Source organism: Leguminivora glycinivorella, chromosome 14 (genome assembly GCF_023078275.1).
Source record: "Leguminivora glycinivorella isolate SPB_JAAS2020 chromosome 14, LegGlyc_1.1, whole genome shotgun sequence".
In the NCBI taxonomy this organism is placed as follows: domain Eukaryota; kingdom Metazoa; phylum Arthropoda; class Insecta; order Lepidoptera; family Tortricidae; genus Leguminivora; species Leguminivora glycinivorella.
The window spans coordinates 17345129-17361352 of record NC_062984.1 but is presented as its reverse complement, the minus strand read 5'-3'; the positions used below and the strand labels follow the sequence as shown (position 1 = coordinate 17361352).

The window sequence follows — 16224 nt, the reverse complement described above, 5'->3', positions numbered from 1 at the left end:
GAGTTATAGACGAGCGTAGCTGGTCTGGTGTAGGGCAATTTTTCGCAAATGCCTCGTCATCAGGAAATAGCTCGAAGACGTCGAAGGGGTTGCTGGCAGTCTTTTTCTTAGACGCTCCACTAGTAGTCCTGTAAATAATACAATAAAATATAAGTAATGCAAAACAAGGCAACAAAAAATATTTTTCAGATTACAACATAGGTGGGTGTCACAATTATAATAATCGAATAGATGCATATTTTAAATGTGTAACATACCTAGGAGATTTCGCCTGGCGAGGCTTCTTCACCTTCTTGGTCCCCGCGTCAATTTCTTCCCACTCTCGTTCTGAATCGGACCTGAAAATATTTTAACAATTTGTAAATTTAAATTCATAATGTAAGTAGGTAAAATAAAACGTAATAATCAAAAACAATTTACATATGCAACGCATACAATATGTAAGTAGGTACGTGCAGGTGTCATATCTTTTTACCTATTAGCAGCATCGGACTTTCTTTTCTGCACCGGTTTTTTCGCTTTCGCACCTCCAGTCTTGTTATTTAGGGGTACAATAGTTTCAAACTCGGAGTCCGACCTAAAAGTAAATTAAAAAAATCATTTTAAACCTTGCACATGAGCAACTAGTATTATAATTTATAAAAAGACAAAATACAACACTTACTTACATGTTATAATTATGTAGAAATGACGGTGGTTCGAACTTATTATTTATAAGACGTATGAGTACGTAATGTGCACTGTAAAGAGCAAAGTAGCAAAGGAATAAACAATTAGAATGATGGTTTATTAATAGCAATTTATTGATGATTTTACTAAACGAATCAGGGGTGTCACAGTCCTCATTTTACTAGTACTCGTAATAAATGCATGTAAGCCATTTGTATGACTAACTTAATATACTACGGTGTTTAAAATGCAAAATCGAGGCACACTTATTAAGTGATTAAGTGATAGTGGTATCTTAGGTGTAGGTAATCTTATTCAAGAAATCACTCCATAGCGGCAAGATAATATGTTGCTAAAGTAATTTATACTACTAAATTATTTTTGTAATTATTCTCAATTTGGTTTAAAAGACAATATTCAAACATATTATTTTAGTGTACTTAGAATAAGTTAAACACCTAACAAGAAAACATTGGTTTTAAAACGTATGTTTTGCGCTGATGAAACATCCAAAACAGTGAATAAAGAGATTAAGGTGTTTATCCCGGTTATGATAATGTTACTTTATCATATCACCAATAATCATAAATCACCAAATACGTGCCGGCGGCAACCCTATATTTATGCCAATACTATGCTAACGCAAGTATCCTATAACAATTTACATCCGTTTCGAAATTACGAAATGTTAGATGTTGTTTTTAACAATTAGTGCAATCAATGCAGAATACCTAATTAGAATAACATATGGATATGACGTTGCATTTTCGCAACACGAACCTTGATGATCGGCTAAGTAGCAGTACTTAACAGTACCTATAAAATGGATGGTCCTGGGTTCGAATCTCAAAAATGGCCAACATTTCTGTGAAGTGCTTATTATTATTTTTTCTCTTCGTCTTTAAATGAATGAATGAAAATGTTTATATCAGATAAAAATATCCATATTTTTTAAATAAGACTTTAGACTATTGCTATTAAAAGTAATAATTGAGCAAATATATAATGACGTTACAATATATTTATGTGCATCTATTAAGTATTTATCCTCCTAATACAAACAGTCTAAAACTCTTGTTCCAATAAACATACATAGTTCGAAGTCATTATGAAATAATTGTTTTGCTCAAATAGGCTCCTTTTGTTGAGTGCTTAACTAAATGAACCCATGAGATTTTTTTAGTTGGAACCATTGAAGGGAAGCTCCTTACTATGGAAACGATAGTGAACGACATCTATGGGAATTAGCGCAACCTAGCATAATAATATATTGGATAACACGATGCCTTAGAAGCATCTACTTAATTAACGAAGTAGCTAGTTAGTACCATCCCTCACTAATAGAGGCCGCACTTGCAGTAAAACATCAATGATAATAAATATGATCTGATTACATTCCCCCTTGACATAGCAAAATAAGACTATAGTGTATTTTCTGCCGTTTCAGACTTTTACTGTTTAATTACAAAGTCCACAATTGTTAATCAAAAGGTGGTATTTACTTCGTTTATTATAAACGATAGGTCTACATCGCACTATCAAAGTTTTTGATGTTACTTCGTATAAATAAACGCCTTATAGACGACGTTGATGAGTCTCGACGACCGGGGACTCCAACGTTCACACTTTTCGGAATTGGCCAACCGACTTGTGTGCAATGTTGAATCAGATACTTAGGGAAACTCTGTATATACGCGGTCGATATATATGGATTTCCATGCCTGAAGAGGATTGTACTTAAATGATGCACGTAAAATGCGGCCTTACGCCGGGGTTGAGCACCTTGGAGGTCCATTCATGTTCTGTGACGCTGACGAGTTGATCAGACATGTTGTGTGAAAACGCCATAGTCAACCGAGCATTCGCTTGGAAGAGACTCGCACTCTGGGACTGGCCACCTCAGAGAGTGAGTTGCGTTAAGCTTTTGCATCTTTTTTCAAGAAACATACATTTACGTGTTCTTATAACTGATATTCACTGAAGATTCAAATAAAGTGCTCTCAAAACACCTTTGTTTCAAGAGACGACAAGTAATTTGAATAGTATGTAACATAGAAAAAATCTTAGCCCGATGTTTGAGAGCCCGGATATATGAGTTTGTAAGCACTGGAACGATTTCGATCGCGAAACGCTCGAACGGTATGAAGTGATTTTAAACTTCCCAACGGTATGGCTAACATGATCATGCAAACGCGATTATTATAGCAAAACGATATCGATGTGGTTTAAACTTCCTAACGATGATGATACAATTCTTGCCCAGATATTTGAGGGTTAGGATGTATTTGGGAGTTTAGACCACTGGAATGAGTTTGAGCGAGAATCGCTCGAACGAAATGAAAGTGGTTTAAACTTCCCAAATATATACTACTGCTGCATAAATACAGCGGTCTGGTAGCAGAGAAAAGGCAGGGAGCTATCGCAGTATCTCTTGACATTGCCAATTACTTCGGCTTTCTTCCTTATGTGGTAATAAAATAGGCGCATTACTTCCACGATGCGCCTTTCTATTTGAAGATCATCATTCACCATAGGGCATTACCTTGCAGATAGAGTACTGCTCAATGAATCAGGAGGAAGATGCCTAGAAAGACGAATGGAGTGTGGTGTTCCTACCGGCTGCGCCATATAAACGTATAGGGACAGGTCAATGAGACTACGTGCTCAAATCAAGACTGACTTCTTTATTCTTCTTCTTACCCACATGCATATTCATAATAATCATAACCTATTACCCACAGTTTTCCACAGGGGTTGGTACTGGGCGCCTGCTCTGGAGCATTGGCTTTGACTTGGCTATCAGAGTAGTCCAACTTCTCCGCATGATCACCATTTGTTATGCCGATGACACAATAGTAGCCGTGAGGCGAAGAAAGTACCAGGATAATAAGGAGAGCCACAGTGGCAACTGAGCTCACAGTTAGGCGCATTAATTTGTTTGGGCTTGCGGTGTTACTTGCCACGACCGATGACGTGGTTTTCGAAGGAAAGGTTGGCTTCTGCCCGAAAAAAGTGATTGCTGCCGACCTAGCCAAAATGATAATCGTTGACGCTATACGCCGATCGAAATGCAATCTGGTTCTGTAATGCCTATATGCAAGAGCGATAGGGATGTTGCCTTGCCTATTGGCGGTGAGGCGGTCCCTCTTACGCCCCAAATTAAGTACTTGGGCTTAAATTCAAACCAAAATTGGTACTCCGAGGAACATTTTATCAAATTGGTTCCTTCCTAGCCTCGTCGGGACGGCTTCGGCGCTGAGCAGACTATTGCCCACTATCGAAGGACCCTGTGCCCCATATCGGCGCTTATATGCGAACGTCATCCGCAGCGTGTATACAAAATTTCAGCTCAGTCGGTTGAATATTTCTGCTTCAAATAGGGTTGCAAGATTTGACCTCAACATACATACAAACATACATACATACATACATTGCAAGTTAGTAAAAACTATGTCAAAATAGCTTTTTTTTACTTGTGTTTCTTTATCCTGTCAACAGTCACTTTACCCTGCAGAGTGATGGCAGGATAAAGTTACACAGGGTGTAGTGAAAATCCGATTAACTAGATATTATCTCCGAAACTGTTGATAATACAACTGTCATAATTTTAATATACATAGTTATACTTCAATACAACATTAAAATCTTATTGGTAAAAAAACTGCCGTATTAATATTTTAAAATAATCATGCCAGAATAAAGTGGACATACCTGTTACAAACTCCGAACGTCACACTTTGAAAACTTCTAACCACAAGACCGCAGCACCTCACACACAAACCTTTACACCGGCGGCTAGAACCATACTGGCTACGTGTTTTACGTATATTAGGGCCTCAATAAGACTTTCTGTGTGTGAGTGAGGTGCAATACCGCGGACGCACAGGATATGGAGAAAATATCGCTGGACAAACTTTGAAGGTGAAAATTAGTGTTCAAAAGTAATCGAAACATCCCGTGCAACGTATATTTAAGAATATAGTAGTCTATTCTCTACAAAAAATGATATTTTATTATCATAAAACTGCAATTTAATAATCTATAGAGCGAAAACTTGAGCAGTGTCGCGTTGTGACAAGGCAGGGTACAGTAGAAAACGGTCTTCTTTATTTTTTTTTTTACAAAAGTATTATATTTATAGAAAAAATATGTGTTGGCCTCGATGTGTCACGTTAATGCCTACTTATGAAAATTTTAATTATATGTGAAAATTATATATTTCGCATACTTTCTATTCAAAAACGTGATGGCAGGGTACGATGCCACTATTTTGAGAATTACCCCTAGAGCATTTTCACATAATCTGATTCGACCACTGATGTAGAAAGGATCCAAAATATAAAGTTTATCCCCCTTATTCATAAACGTACACTAAAGTTATCAATCCGATAAAGTTCGTTTGTCCCTTTCTATCACACCAATACGTCGGAAAGGGACAAACGAACTTTATCGGCTTGATAACTTTAGTGTACGTTTATGAATAAGGGGGTAAGTATTTAAGCAACCATTATTATACCGTTAGTCATCATCCTCCTTGCGTTATCCCGGCATTTGCCGCGGCTCACTGGGAGCCTGGGGTCCGCTTTGACAACTAATCCCAAGATTTGGCGTAGGCACTAGTTTTACGAAAGCGACTGCCATCTGACCTTCTAACCCGAAGGGTAACTAGGCCCTTGGAATTAGTCCGGTTTCCTTACGATGTTTTCCTTCACCGAAAAGCGACTGGCAAATATCAAATGACATTTCGCACATAAGTTCCGAAAAACTCATTGGTACGAGCCGGGGTTCGAACCCACGACCTCTGGATCGAAAGTCGCACGCTCTTACCGCTAGGCCACCAGCGCTTTTTATACCGTTAGTATGCTACGCAAAGTCAGATGATCCCTTGTGTAGCTAATTTTGTCATATACGCCTTCCAATGTCCGATATCGGAAGGAGCATCCTACAACTTATTCATGTAGGATGTCTGCCGGTTATTATGGTCCGACTCAGTCCTACATCCGATATCGGGTCAGATATATCACATAATATACACATTAGGTGAAAAAGCTCTACTACTTTGAGTTGGCTTTAGTGCTCCTGTATTTTTTTTTTAACCCCCGACGCAAAAACGTCTGTCTGTCTGTTTGTCTGTCTGTCTGTCTGTGGCATCGTAGCTCCCGAACGGATGAACCGATTTAGATTTAGTTTTTTTTTTGTTTGAAAGCTGAGTTAGTCGGGAGTGTTCTTAGCCACGTTTCATGAAATCGGACCACTATGTCGCGGTCGGGGGTTTTTTCGCAATTTTAATTTTGAGGTTAGGTTATTAATTTATTTCATGACCTGGATACAAGTCCTTCAGTCGTATTCTAAGTTCTGAGAGAATGCTCTTGTAGTTTAGGTAGAGTTACCAGATTTAGTTAGACGGGATTTTCCAGTTATTTTACATGTCCTCCCGTCCCGACTCCCGATAAAATGAAAACTTTACAAAGTTAAGTAAAAGTTACACATAGTATATTTATACACCTACATAACTTTATTACATTTGAATATTAATTTAACGAATATACCAATTTTTAATCTCGGTAACACGTGAAGATATCGCTTTGAAAAATCTTTATTTTGATTTTATTTCACATTTTCCGACAAAATCCCAGAAATTTTTCCTATTGTCCCGATATTGGGGTATTTCGACCTGGCAACATTAATTTGCGGTTTCTTGTCATCTTACCTCACAGGTACCCATTCATTGGAATCATTGGTGTTTCCAGTCGTCCAGAGGGCGTATTTGAAAACGGCACCATATTGCGGCTGTGTGGACTCATACTCCCATTTTGTGGTATGATTTACGTCAGGACCTAAAACGATGTGAAAATTAAATATTTTATGAAATGTCATTCATAATTCATAATAGATATTATGAAATTATTGTCCCGGAGCTGTAAGTTCACATTTTTGACACATGACAGTGTCCACAAAACGTAAACTGGCGCGACCTAATCAAATTTTAAATAAAATCCTGTAATAATATAAAAAAATCACGTACTTAAAAACAATATATCGCTTACTTAAAACATAATCTAACACAATGTTTCATTTTTGCGGATCTTTGTTAGTGAGTATTTTACGATATTAATTTATCACGCAGGATTTACTTATTATGTCATTATTTTATCATTCATTTTTATTTTTAAACCAGTGCTGTGGCAGAGTCTGCCATTTCGATTCAAATGACATTTCAGTAAGTTGATATGTATTTGTTTAAGCGCCTCCTTGTATATCGTAAATAATCGCTAGATTTGGCAAACGATACGTCTTAGCCACATCGGAACATACTTCAAAACAAATGTGTCAAAAATGTGAACTTACAGCTCAGGCACAATAATCAAGTTCACACAAACAAAACAACGAAAATATGGCAATATAGGGCGTTATCATTGTGTAAAACTTATGGCCCGACAAACATCGGAGTACCTATCTATTTGCCGCAATCAAAATTTATGTAGTTCATTTTTTTTCTGGTGGCGTTAAACCTTTCTGCTGCTGAAATCTGCTAAAATCAAAACTACGAGCGAATACTGCTAAGTTATCCAGGTACCTATTTATAGTTTCTGCGCATGGGCAGTATTTTTCCAAAACTGCGTTCGGAAACTAGTAAAAGTATACCATCGCCACAACTTTGTGGCTAACCAGGGTGCGTAGCCGAATGGCACAAACGCTCACGAAACGAAACGCTAGTAGATATCTATCCCTATCGCTCGTGCGTATTGGCGCGACAGAGCCGGACTACGTTTCGTTTTCGTTTGGCGTCGGAGAAATGCCAGTCGGCTACGGGGCCAGCACGGGTAGCATGGTCGCGCGATAGACGATAAAATATCAGGCCGTCCCTATCGCACTATTAGTAAGCGCGATAGGGACGGCCAGATGTTTTATCATTTATCGCGCGACCATAATTGCCTGCCAGGACTGTATAATAAAAGTAGGTAGTTCGCTTATCAGATAATGTCTACTAAATACGATCTAGAGATTTGCTGCATTTTATTTCAGTTCTAAGACAGTAGCTAGCTTATTTAGCCCCATTTGTCTACCTAATCTTAAATTTAAATCAATTCCATAATTATAATATAACATCCATACTTACTAATATTATAAATGAGAAAGTGTGTGTGTCTGTTTGTTTGTCCGTCTTTCACTTTTTACTATAGAATAGATTTTTTTTTTAGATTTTTTATTGCTCTTATGTTGGTGTACAGATCTTACACTAGGTACAATAGTTACATAGCAACATAATACCCTACAGGGCATTGATTTTTGTCTCTTTCGAACCCCCACTTCCCTAGAATGGGGGGGGGGGGGGGGTTGGAAGTTTGTATGGAGCACATCGCAATTTTCGAATTTAACGCGAGCAAATCCGCGGGCAAAAGCTAGTATTTTATACGTTTATTTCTTTCCTTACACTGAGAGAAATTTGCATTGTGAATTTAACAAGTTCGACTTGTTGCGGTTTATCCGTTTGAATCAGCCAAACGTATGTTTAAAACAATATGTGTCAGGTTGTTTTTATAAAATCGACTTGTTGATTCAAATATATTGCCGATTCAAATGACAAGTAGCTTGTTGTTTGAACCAAAGAGCACGTAGGCGCTATTTTAACCAAAAAACATGTTGAAGGAACATGAAAACTGGTTGTATTTTCTCTCAGTGTAAATACGATTATATTTTATGTGCATTTACTTGTACCTGTTTCCTTATAATAGCGCGTAGAAGGCGGCGAATAATATGTTAGTCGCTTCACTTCATTAGAGTTTTGGCTTAGCTGGCGACAAACTACATCGTTTTCATTCACAGTTGTCGAGTCGGGGGTTACCTATAACAAAATAGTATACATTACGAATATTACGATACAAGTGCGGAAAAGGGAAATCGAAGCTAGTGGCGACTCCCTTCGGTCGTGTTTTAAATCGACGTGAGTTACGTATTCCCTCTTCGAACCTACGACGTTTTTCAGTACATAATGGTCCTTTTGAAATTTGAACTCACAAGGAATGTCCTAGGTACTTTGCGAACTAGCGCGGGAAAAAACACCCTAATGTACTGAAAAATATAGGTATATTTATTACATTATTAAACTGTTGTCTTTCATTAAAAGTATATAATGGTGTTAGCAATAGTGAGTTATTCGAAACAGGATAATAGTTATTTGTTATACAAGGGGGCAAAGTTGTATTTTAACGCCGAGTGTGGAATTGAAAAACGAGCAAGTGAAAGGATACTATAGTTGAACCACGAGCGAAGCGAGTGGTTCGAGAATAGAATCCTGAACTTGCGAGTTTTTTAACACACGAGAAGTAAAATACATTTGCACCCGAGTGTAACACAAAACTTTTCCCCTCACTATAGCGAGGAAACTACAACTCAAAAAAATGCGTTTATCACTGCTTCCAGTAGTTCCACAGGTGGTAAATCATCTTAATTACTAGATTCACCTACTTTTATCAATTTTAAAGCACTTAATTTGACTTTATTCAATGTCAAATTACTTTACCCACTAGTGGATAAAATGCGTTTTTACCCGCTGCTATTAAAGGACAAAACACGTGTTTCCGAGCTAGTGAGGGGAAAAATATATTAGTGAGTACAGGAACAATAATTTCTTGGCTGTTTTTAACCCTCGACGCAAAAACGACGGGGTGTTATAAGTTTGACGTGTCTTCTGTGTGTGTGTGTGTGTGTGTGTGCCTGTCTGTCTGCGTGTGTATCTGTATGTGGCATCGTAGCTCCCGAACGGATGAACCGATTTTGATTTAGTTTTTTTTGTTTGAAAGCTGAGTTAGTCGGGGGTGTTCTTAGCCATGTTTTATGAAAATCGGTCCACTATGTCGCGGTCGGAGGTTTTTTCAAAATTTTAATTTTGTGGTTAGGTTAGGTTATAATATAACTAAATATTTTATAAGAATGACACAGACCAAAGAGGATCGAGTATTATAGAGAGTTACTGTCCAAGTAAAATGTGTAATCACAGTGCATAGACTGCCATCTCTCGACACAAACTTAAACATTTGGACCTCAGTTTTGACAATTTGACCCATATCCTTATCTTGATATGTGTTAAAATGTCAAAATTAATATTAGCGCCATCTAGTCGAGCGTTCCCCAAAGATGTAACGCCATTTTGGCCACCGTACCTTTTTCTCTATGGCTTTGAGGTACGTTTTTTCTTAGACCTTATCCGTCTATACGGAATTACATATATGTCTTTGCACAGACCTACAGTAATAATGGTAATAGGTTTAAGTTATCATTTTGCATACCAAATGAGGTTAAGCATGTAAACCTACCTCTAAATATTATTAAGACCTTGTACCTGGTAATGTTTAATGCAAATAATAGTACATTACGATACAAGTGCGTAAAAAAGGAAGTTCGAAACGAGTGGCGATATATTAAAACACGACCGAAGGGAGTGTTTTAAATCGACACGAGTTACGAATTTCTTTTTCGCACGAGTATCGTACGACGTTTTTCAGTACATGGCCATCCGAAGTTTCGACCTGGCATATAATGAACCACTTCTCGCACTAGTGCGTAAAAAAACACCATCTGTACTGAAAAGTATCTTTTCCCCTCACTAGCTCGGAAACACGTGTTTTGTCCTTTAATACCAGCGGGTAAAACGCATTTTATCCACTAGTGGATAAAGTAATTTGACCTTGAATATAGTCATTTTTTCTGCTTTAAAATTGATAAAAGTGAAGTGAATCTAGTGATGACGATGATTTACAATGATAGATAGATAAATAGATAGATAGATAAATCATTTATCTATCTATCTATCTATCTATCTATCATTTATCTATCCATCTATACTAATTTATAACTTAAAAAGGGACTTACCCAATAGTATTGGAACTGGATGACATTATCAACTTTTCCGTGTCGTTTCTTATACATTTTAGACATTCCCATGTAAAAGTCAAATCTTTGATGCCCCTCAACGCCATTTGACCTGAAGTAAAGTAATTCATTTTACAAAATTAAATAAAAGTTAATCTAAATGTCTTCAGGGTTGGTTATGTTTATAATAAATTCTTGTACCTACAACAAAGGAAAATACAAATACTGCGTTATCAGTCCATACCCTTAATGCGTTTTCACATTATCCGATCCGATATCGGATGTCGGAAGGATTTCAATAGAAAAAATCCAAGATGGCGCCTGTAATGTATAGGATATCGGTCCGACATCCGATATCGGATCGGATAATGTGAAAACGCACTTAGGCTAAGTAAAATAGAGGTAGAACCAAGGGTCGGGAAAACGTCCGGCATTTTGAAATCAGGAAATTTCTTATCAAGAATAAATATTCCTATTCTTAATGTCTTTTGAAATTTCCCGGCCTATCTCACAAGAAATAATTTTACATATGTATTATTTAAATTGCGTTATCACGGCATTTGCCATTTGCCATTTGGGGTCCGCTTTGGCGTAGGCACTAGTTTTACGAAAGCGACTGCCATCTGACCTTCTAACCCCAAGGGTAACTAGGCCTAATTGGAATTAGTCCGGTTTCCTCACGACGTTTTCCTTCACCGAAAAGCGACTGGCAAATATCAAATAACATTTCGCACATAAGTTCCGAAAACTCATTGGTACGAGCCGGGTTCGAACCCGCGACCTCCGGATCGATAGTCGCACGCTCTTATTGCTAGGCCACCAGCGCTTATTATTTATAAAAAACTCATATATTATGGATGAAATTAAATAAAAATTTGAATAAACCTGTCTATATTGAATGCGACGTCTATCATGATTTATAATAATTATAATGTTTATTCTTTAGTGAGGCTTCTTAATTTGGAGCACAATGGGGTAACAATACACCCCTAAGTAAACTGAAGGTCATAGGCGCAAAATTGCAAATATACCCTGAACAATATGGGTATATTTTGATTTTTATTTCATGTGGAAAAATCGGTTCTTTTACAGCACTTATAATTTTAATGAATAATAAAATGAAATATAAAATATTGACAACTAAAATAACAAGCACGTAGTCTGGAACGTATTAACAAGAGTGGCAATAGTCGATTGATTGTTAAAAAAACCGGCCAAGAGCGTGTCGGGCCACGCTCAGTGTAGGGTTCCGTAGTTTTCCGTAATTTTCTCAAAAACTACTGAACCTATCAAGTTCAAAACAATTTTCCTAGAGAGTCTTTATAAAGTTCTACTTTTGTGATTTTTTTCATATTTTTTAAACTTATGGTTCAAAAGTTAGAGGGGGGGGACGCACTTTTTTTTCCTTTAGAAGCGATTATTTCCGAAAATATTCATATTATCAAAAAACGATTTTAGTAAACCCTTTTTCATTTTTAAATACCTATCCAACAATATATCACACGTTGGGGTTGAAATGAAAAAAAAAAATCAGCCCCCACTTTACATGTAGGAGGGGTACCCTAAGAAAAAATTTTTTTCCATTTTTTATTTTTGCACTTTGTTGGCGTGACTGATATACATATTGGTACCAAATTTCAACTTTCTAGTGCTTACGGTTACTGAGATTATCCGCGGACGGACGGACGGACGGAACTGGCGAAACTATAAGGGTTCCTAGTTGACTACGGAACCCTAAAAAGATGAAAATCACTTTCTCGCTAAGGCCGTTTCTTCGGAATCCTTCTTTAGTACAGGATCCCTGCTCCGTCCTCACATTCGAAGGCCCTGATATATTTTGGGTATATTTTGATGCTTGTTAATTGTTTCAGATATACAGTATCAGGAAGACCGATTGTTTTAAGTAGCGTAATTTTACATAGTTGTCTAACCCATGTCCTTAATCCATACTAATATTATAAATGGGAAAGTGTGTGTGTCTGTTTGTTTGTCCATCTTTCACGGCAAAACGGGGCGACGTATTGACGTGATTTTTTAAGTGGAGATAGTTGAAGGGATGGAAAGTGACATAGGCTACTTTTTGTCTCTTTTTATATCCCCCCACTTCCTTAGAATGGAGGATGGAAGTTTGTGGAGAGATTTTCGAATTTAACGCGAGCGAAGCCGCGGGCAAAGGCTAGTTTAATATAAATAAATAAAAATATTAACTTTAGAAACTTTAGGTATAACAAAATTTGTGTGATGAGCACAGATATTTTGTTCCTGAGTCATGGATGTTTTCTATGTATATAAGTATGTATTTATCTATTTAAGTATGTATATCGTCGCTTAGCACCCATAGTACAAGCTTTACTTAGTTTGGGGCTAAGTTGATCTGTGTAAGGTGTCCCCAATATTTATTTATTTTTATTTATTTATGTATCTTAAATATTTAGTTAAGTAATGAAAAGTTGGAGAAATATTCGTAATTTCCTTAAAGTAGAGTAAATATTGCAAAATAGGAACGTTTTACTAAATTGAGAAGTAAATAGACAAATATTAGTCTTTCTGACTTACCAAACCTCATAAGGTTCTATCAGATTCGCTGACGGTATTTTTAGAATTGCTTTAAAATGATATGCTTGTGGCCATTGCAGTGATGCTTCTGATCCTAAAAAAATATTAATCTATAGGTAATCTTAATTGTTATTAATGTTGAAACTGTTTGGAAATAGACCTTTTGTTACTTTACCTTTAACTTCGATGTATGGCTTCCCACAGACAGTCTTAAAAATTCATAATCTTAAAAAAAACTTGTATGCAATCTGACAGTTCAAACTGACACTGACAAGACACTGACAGATCTGTCAGTGTCAACTGCATACAATTTTTTTTTAAGATTATGAATTTTTAAGACTGTCTGTGGGAAGCCTATACCAGGAAAATGTTACCATAGGAAGGAACAAAAAAAAATACAAATACTGAAATGCATTTAAGTCTACCTCCAACTATAATAATTAAAAATTAAACAAAATCAACCGTAGAGGCATGGCTGTAGACCTATTTGTAACTTAATTTAAAAAAATCAATAGTGTCAATATCCAGAGTCAAATGGTAGGTATAAAGATACATACGTCCTTTTTCGGGTTTATTGATCAATAAGATGCAATATATTTAAAAAAATACGCATCATTATTAGATTATTACATACAACTATGCAGTGCAAGCTGGCTTTCAGCTAGCAATATGCTGAGTTGGGTCCATTTCGTGATGCGCACTTAATGCTCTGTTCTCTGTTTCTTGTTACTTGTACATTTACGTACGTGTTGTGAATGTCACGAATAAATGACTTTTATCTTTTTTTTATCAGTTCAAATAACTAGCAAAAGTTTGAATTGATACTTTGACGTTTGTATTTTTATTTATTTAGATTAACTTACCGACAAAGTACAGCAAAAATAATGAAAATAAAACATGAAACACAAACATGTTGCTACTTGTTCGTACTGAAGCAAGAACTGATTTAATAATTAGAATTGCGTTTATCATTATTTTTGATTAATCAACTTATTTAAAATATTATCGATAAATAATGACTTCATTATTTCATTTGCATTCAAAAGATAATATTAATTATGGTACCGATTATTAAAGTTGACTGGCCATTTTTTTACCCTGATTAGGTTTGGTGTTACTAATTAATCACATCGTACGATTGCATCCTTAATTGTGAATAAGGTATAGGTATATTTTCAATGTATTCTAAACTTTATCTACCTATCCTTTTTTTAACGGTAAATGGGAAATGATTATTGCCACAGATTAGCGAAGGCGAAGACGTGGCCTACAGTATGCGGTTCTTCAAAAAAAGAGTGTATAAGTTTCTAATGGGTCGGCAACGCGCATGTGACATCCCTTGAGTTGCAGGCGTCCATATGTTACGGTGACCTCTTTCCATCAGGCGGACCGCATACCTGTTTGCCACCGACGTGGTATATAAAAAAAAACGCGCTTAGAAGGTCACTGAACTCGCTTCATTCTTGATTTGTAAATAATCTGAGACAATAACTTTATTTAACCTGAAGTATCTCCCCTTAAAACTTACGGAAATTAAAAACATACTAATCCATACTCAACTAATATTATAAATGGGAAAGTGTGTGTGTCTGTTTGTTTGTCCGTCTTTCACGGCAAGACGGAGCGGCGAATTGACGTGATTTTTTAAGTAGAGATATTTAGTTGAAGGGATGGAGAGTGACATAGGCTACTTTTTGTCTCTTTCTAACGCGAGCGAAGCCGCGGGTAAAATCTAGTAAATTAAAATTTGTAAGCAGATATGCCGAAAAAATTCAGTTTCATGTTTTAGATAGTCAACGCTCGTATTTTTCAACAAGAAATTCAATTTCCTATCCAATTATATTGCCAAGATTTTGTATGTAGGTATTACATTTAGTAGTCTACTTAATTAATTTGCTTGATACTAATTTTGATACTAAACATTTTTTTTATAATTTTTGTTCAACTTCTGTTTTGTCACTAAACCACCATTTCATATTTTCTACGAGGCGTTGGTTTGTTTTTACATTACCCAAGGGAACATAATTAAAATATAATATCCCTACTTTTCAATTACTTGTGCAAATAAAACCAAGTATGATTTATATAAACTTTATTTTTCATAACATAGGACATCGATTCAACATTGACTTAAACTATTGTCCAAATCTCATTACAGTTTTCTTTGGATGGATTTTAATAAGTTAACACTTAACATTGAAATAACCTAATACAGTTTCTTAACAACTAAAACGTTCATTCACAATAAATATAAATAACATCACACATCACACCATTAAAAATCATACTAGGTTTTAAAGAGAAGGTAAGCACGCATATTCTTCACTTATACCTCTATAAGTATATATATATATATATAAAGGTAAACGTATAAAATACTTTTTGTTCATACATAAATATATCCATATTTTTAATTACGAGTATACATATACATAAATATTGACTATCAATTTAAATAAGTACCTACATCACATTTATTTTTTTAAACTTGGCCCAATATTTTAATACACTGTAAAAAGGATACCTACATTTAATTTCAATCCAAAAAACATGAGAATATTGATCATCATGACTTGCTGCTATATGTATACGAATAGGTATATTAATTACAGTGTTTAGGGTATCTAAAGCCTAACTTTCCTTGGTACAATGCCTCAAGGGCCTATTTTAGACATTAGCTAGCTTTTAAGTTTAGTCTTAGTTTCTTATATAATTATGTAAATATGTTCATGTAAATAAAGAGATGTATATTAAGCCTAACTAGAAATATATTAAGTACGCGCTATGTTGCGGAATTTCATTACAACTAATATCTTCATACTATACAGTGTGCGTAGCCGAATGGACAAACGCTCACGATATCTTTCGTAGCTATCTATCTCTATCGCTCGTGCGTATTGGCGCGACAGAGCCAGACTAAATTTCGGTGGCGTTTCGCGTCGCAGAAATGCCATTCGGTCGGCATTTTTCCGACGCGAAACGAAAACGAAACGCCGCGCCGCTGTCGCGCCAATATGCCTGAGCGATAGAGATAGATATCGACGAGCGTTTCGTTTCGTGAGCGTTTGTGCCATTCGGCTACGTACCCTGAACTGTCACCGTATACATCAGAATAACAGCGCCCTC

At 36.2% G+C, this 16224-nt stretch overlaps 1 protein-coding gene and 1 long non-coding RNA gene across 2 annotated transcripts in view; both read right to left on the bottom strand.

Moving 5' to 3' along the window:
• The window catches only part of LOC125233161 (cathepsin L-like proteinase), a 59504-nt gene extending 45438 nt beyond the window's left edge, over positions 1-14066 (bottom strand). Inside the window, exons 1-5 of the mRNA XM_048139049.1 lie at positions 13962-14066; positions 13099-13192; positions 10543-10654; positions 8389-8515; positions 6380-6506 (exon numbers count right to left, since the gene is read on the bottom strand). Of these exons, the coding sequence (XP_047995006.1) occupies positions 6380-6506; positions 8389-8515; positions 10543-10654; positions 13099-13192; positions 13962-14010 (509 nt within the window). The 5' untranslated portion in view covers positions 14011-14066. The remainder of the gene's footprint in view (positions 1-6379; positions 6507-8388; positions 8516-10542; positions 10655-13098; positions 13193-13961) is intronic.
• On the bottom strand, positions 78-650 carry LOC125233162. The gene is made up of 3 exons (XR_007177832.1): positions 476-650; positions 258-338; positions 78-128 (listed from the first exon to the last, which is right to left on the bottom strand). It is a non-coding gene; the product is annotated as an uncharacterized LOC125233162 (long non-coding RNA).
• Positions 14067-16224: the final 2158 nt, after the last annotated feature.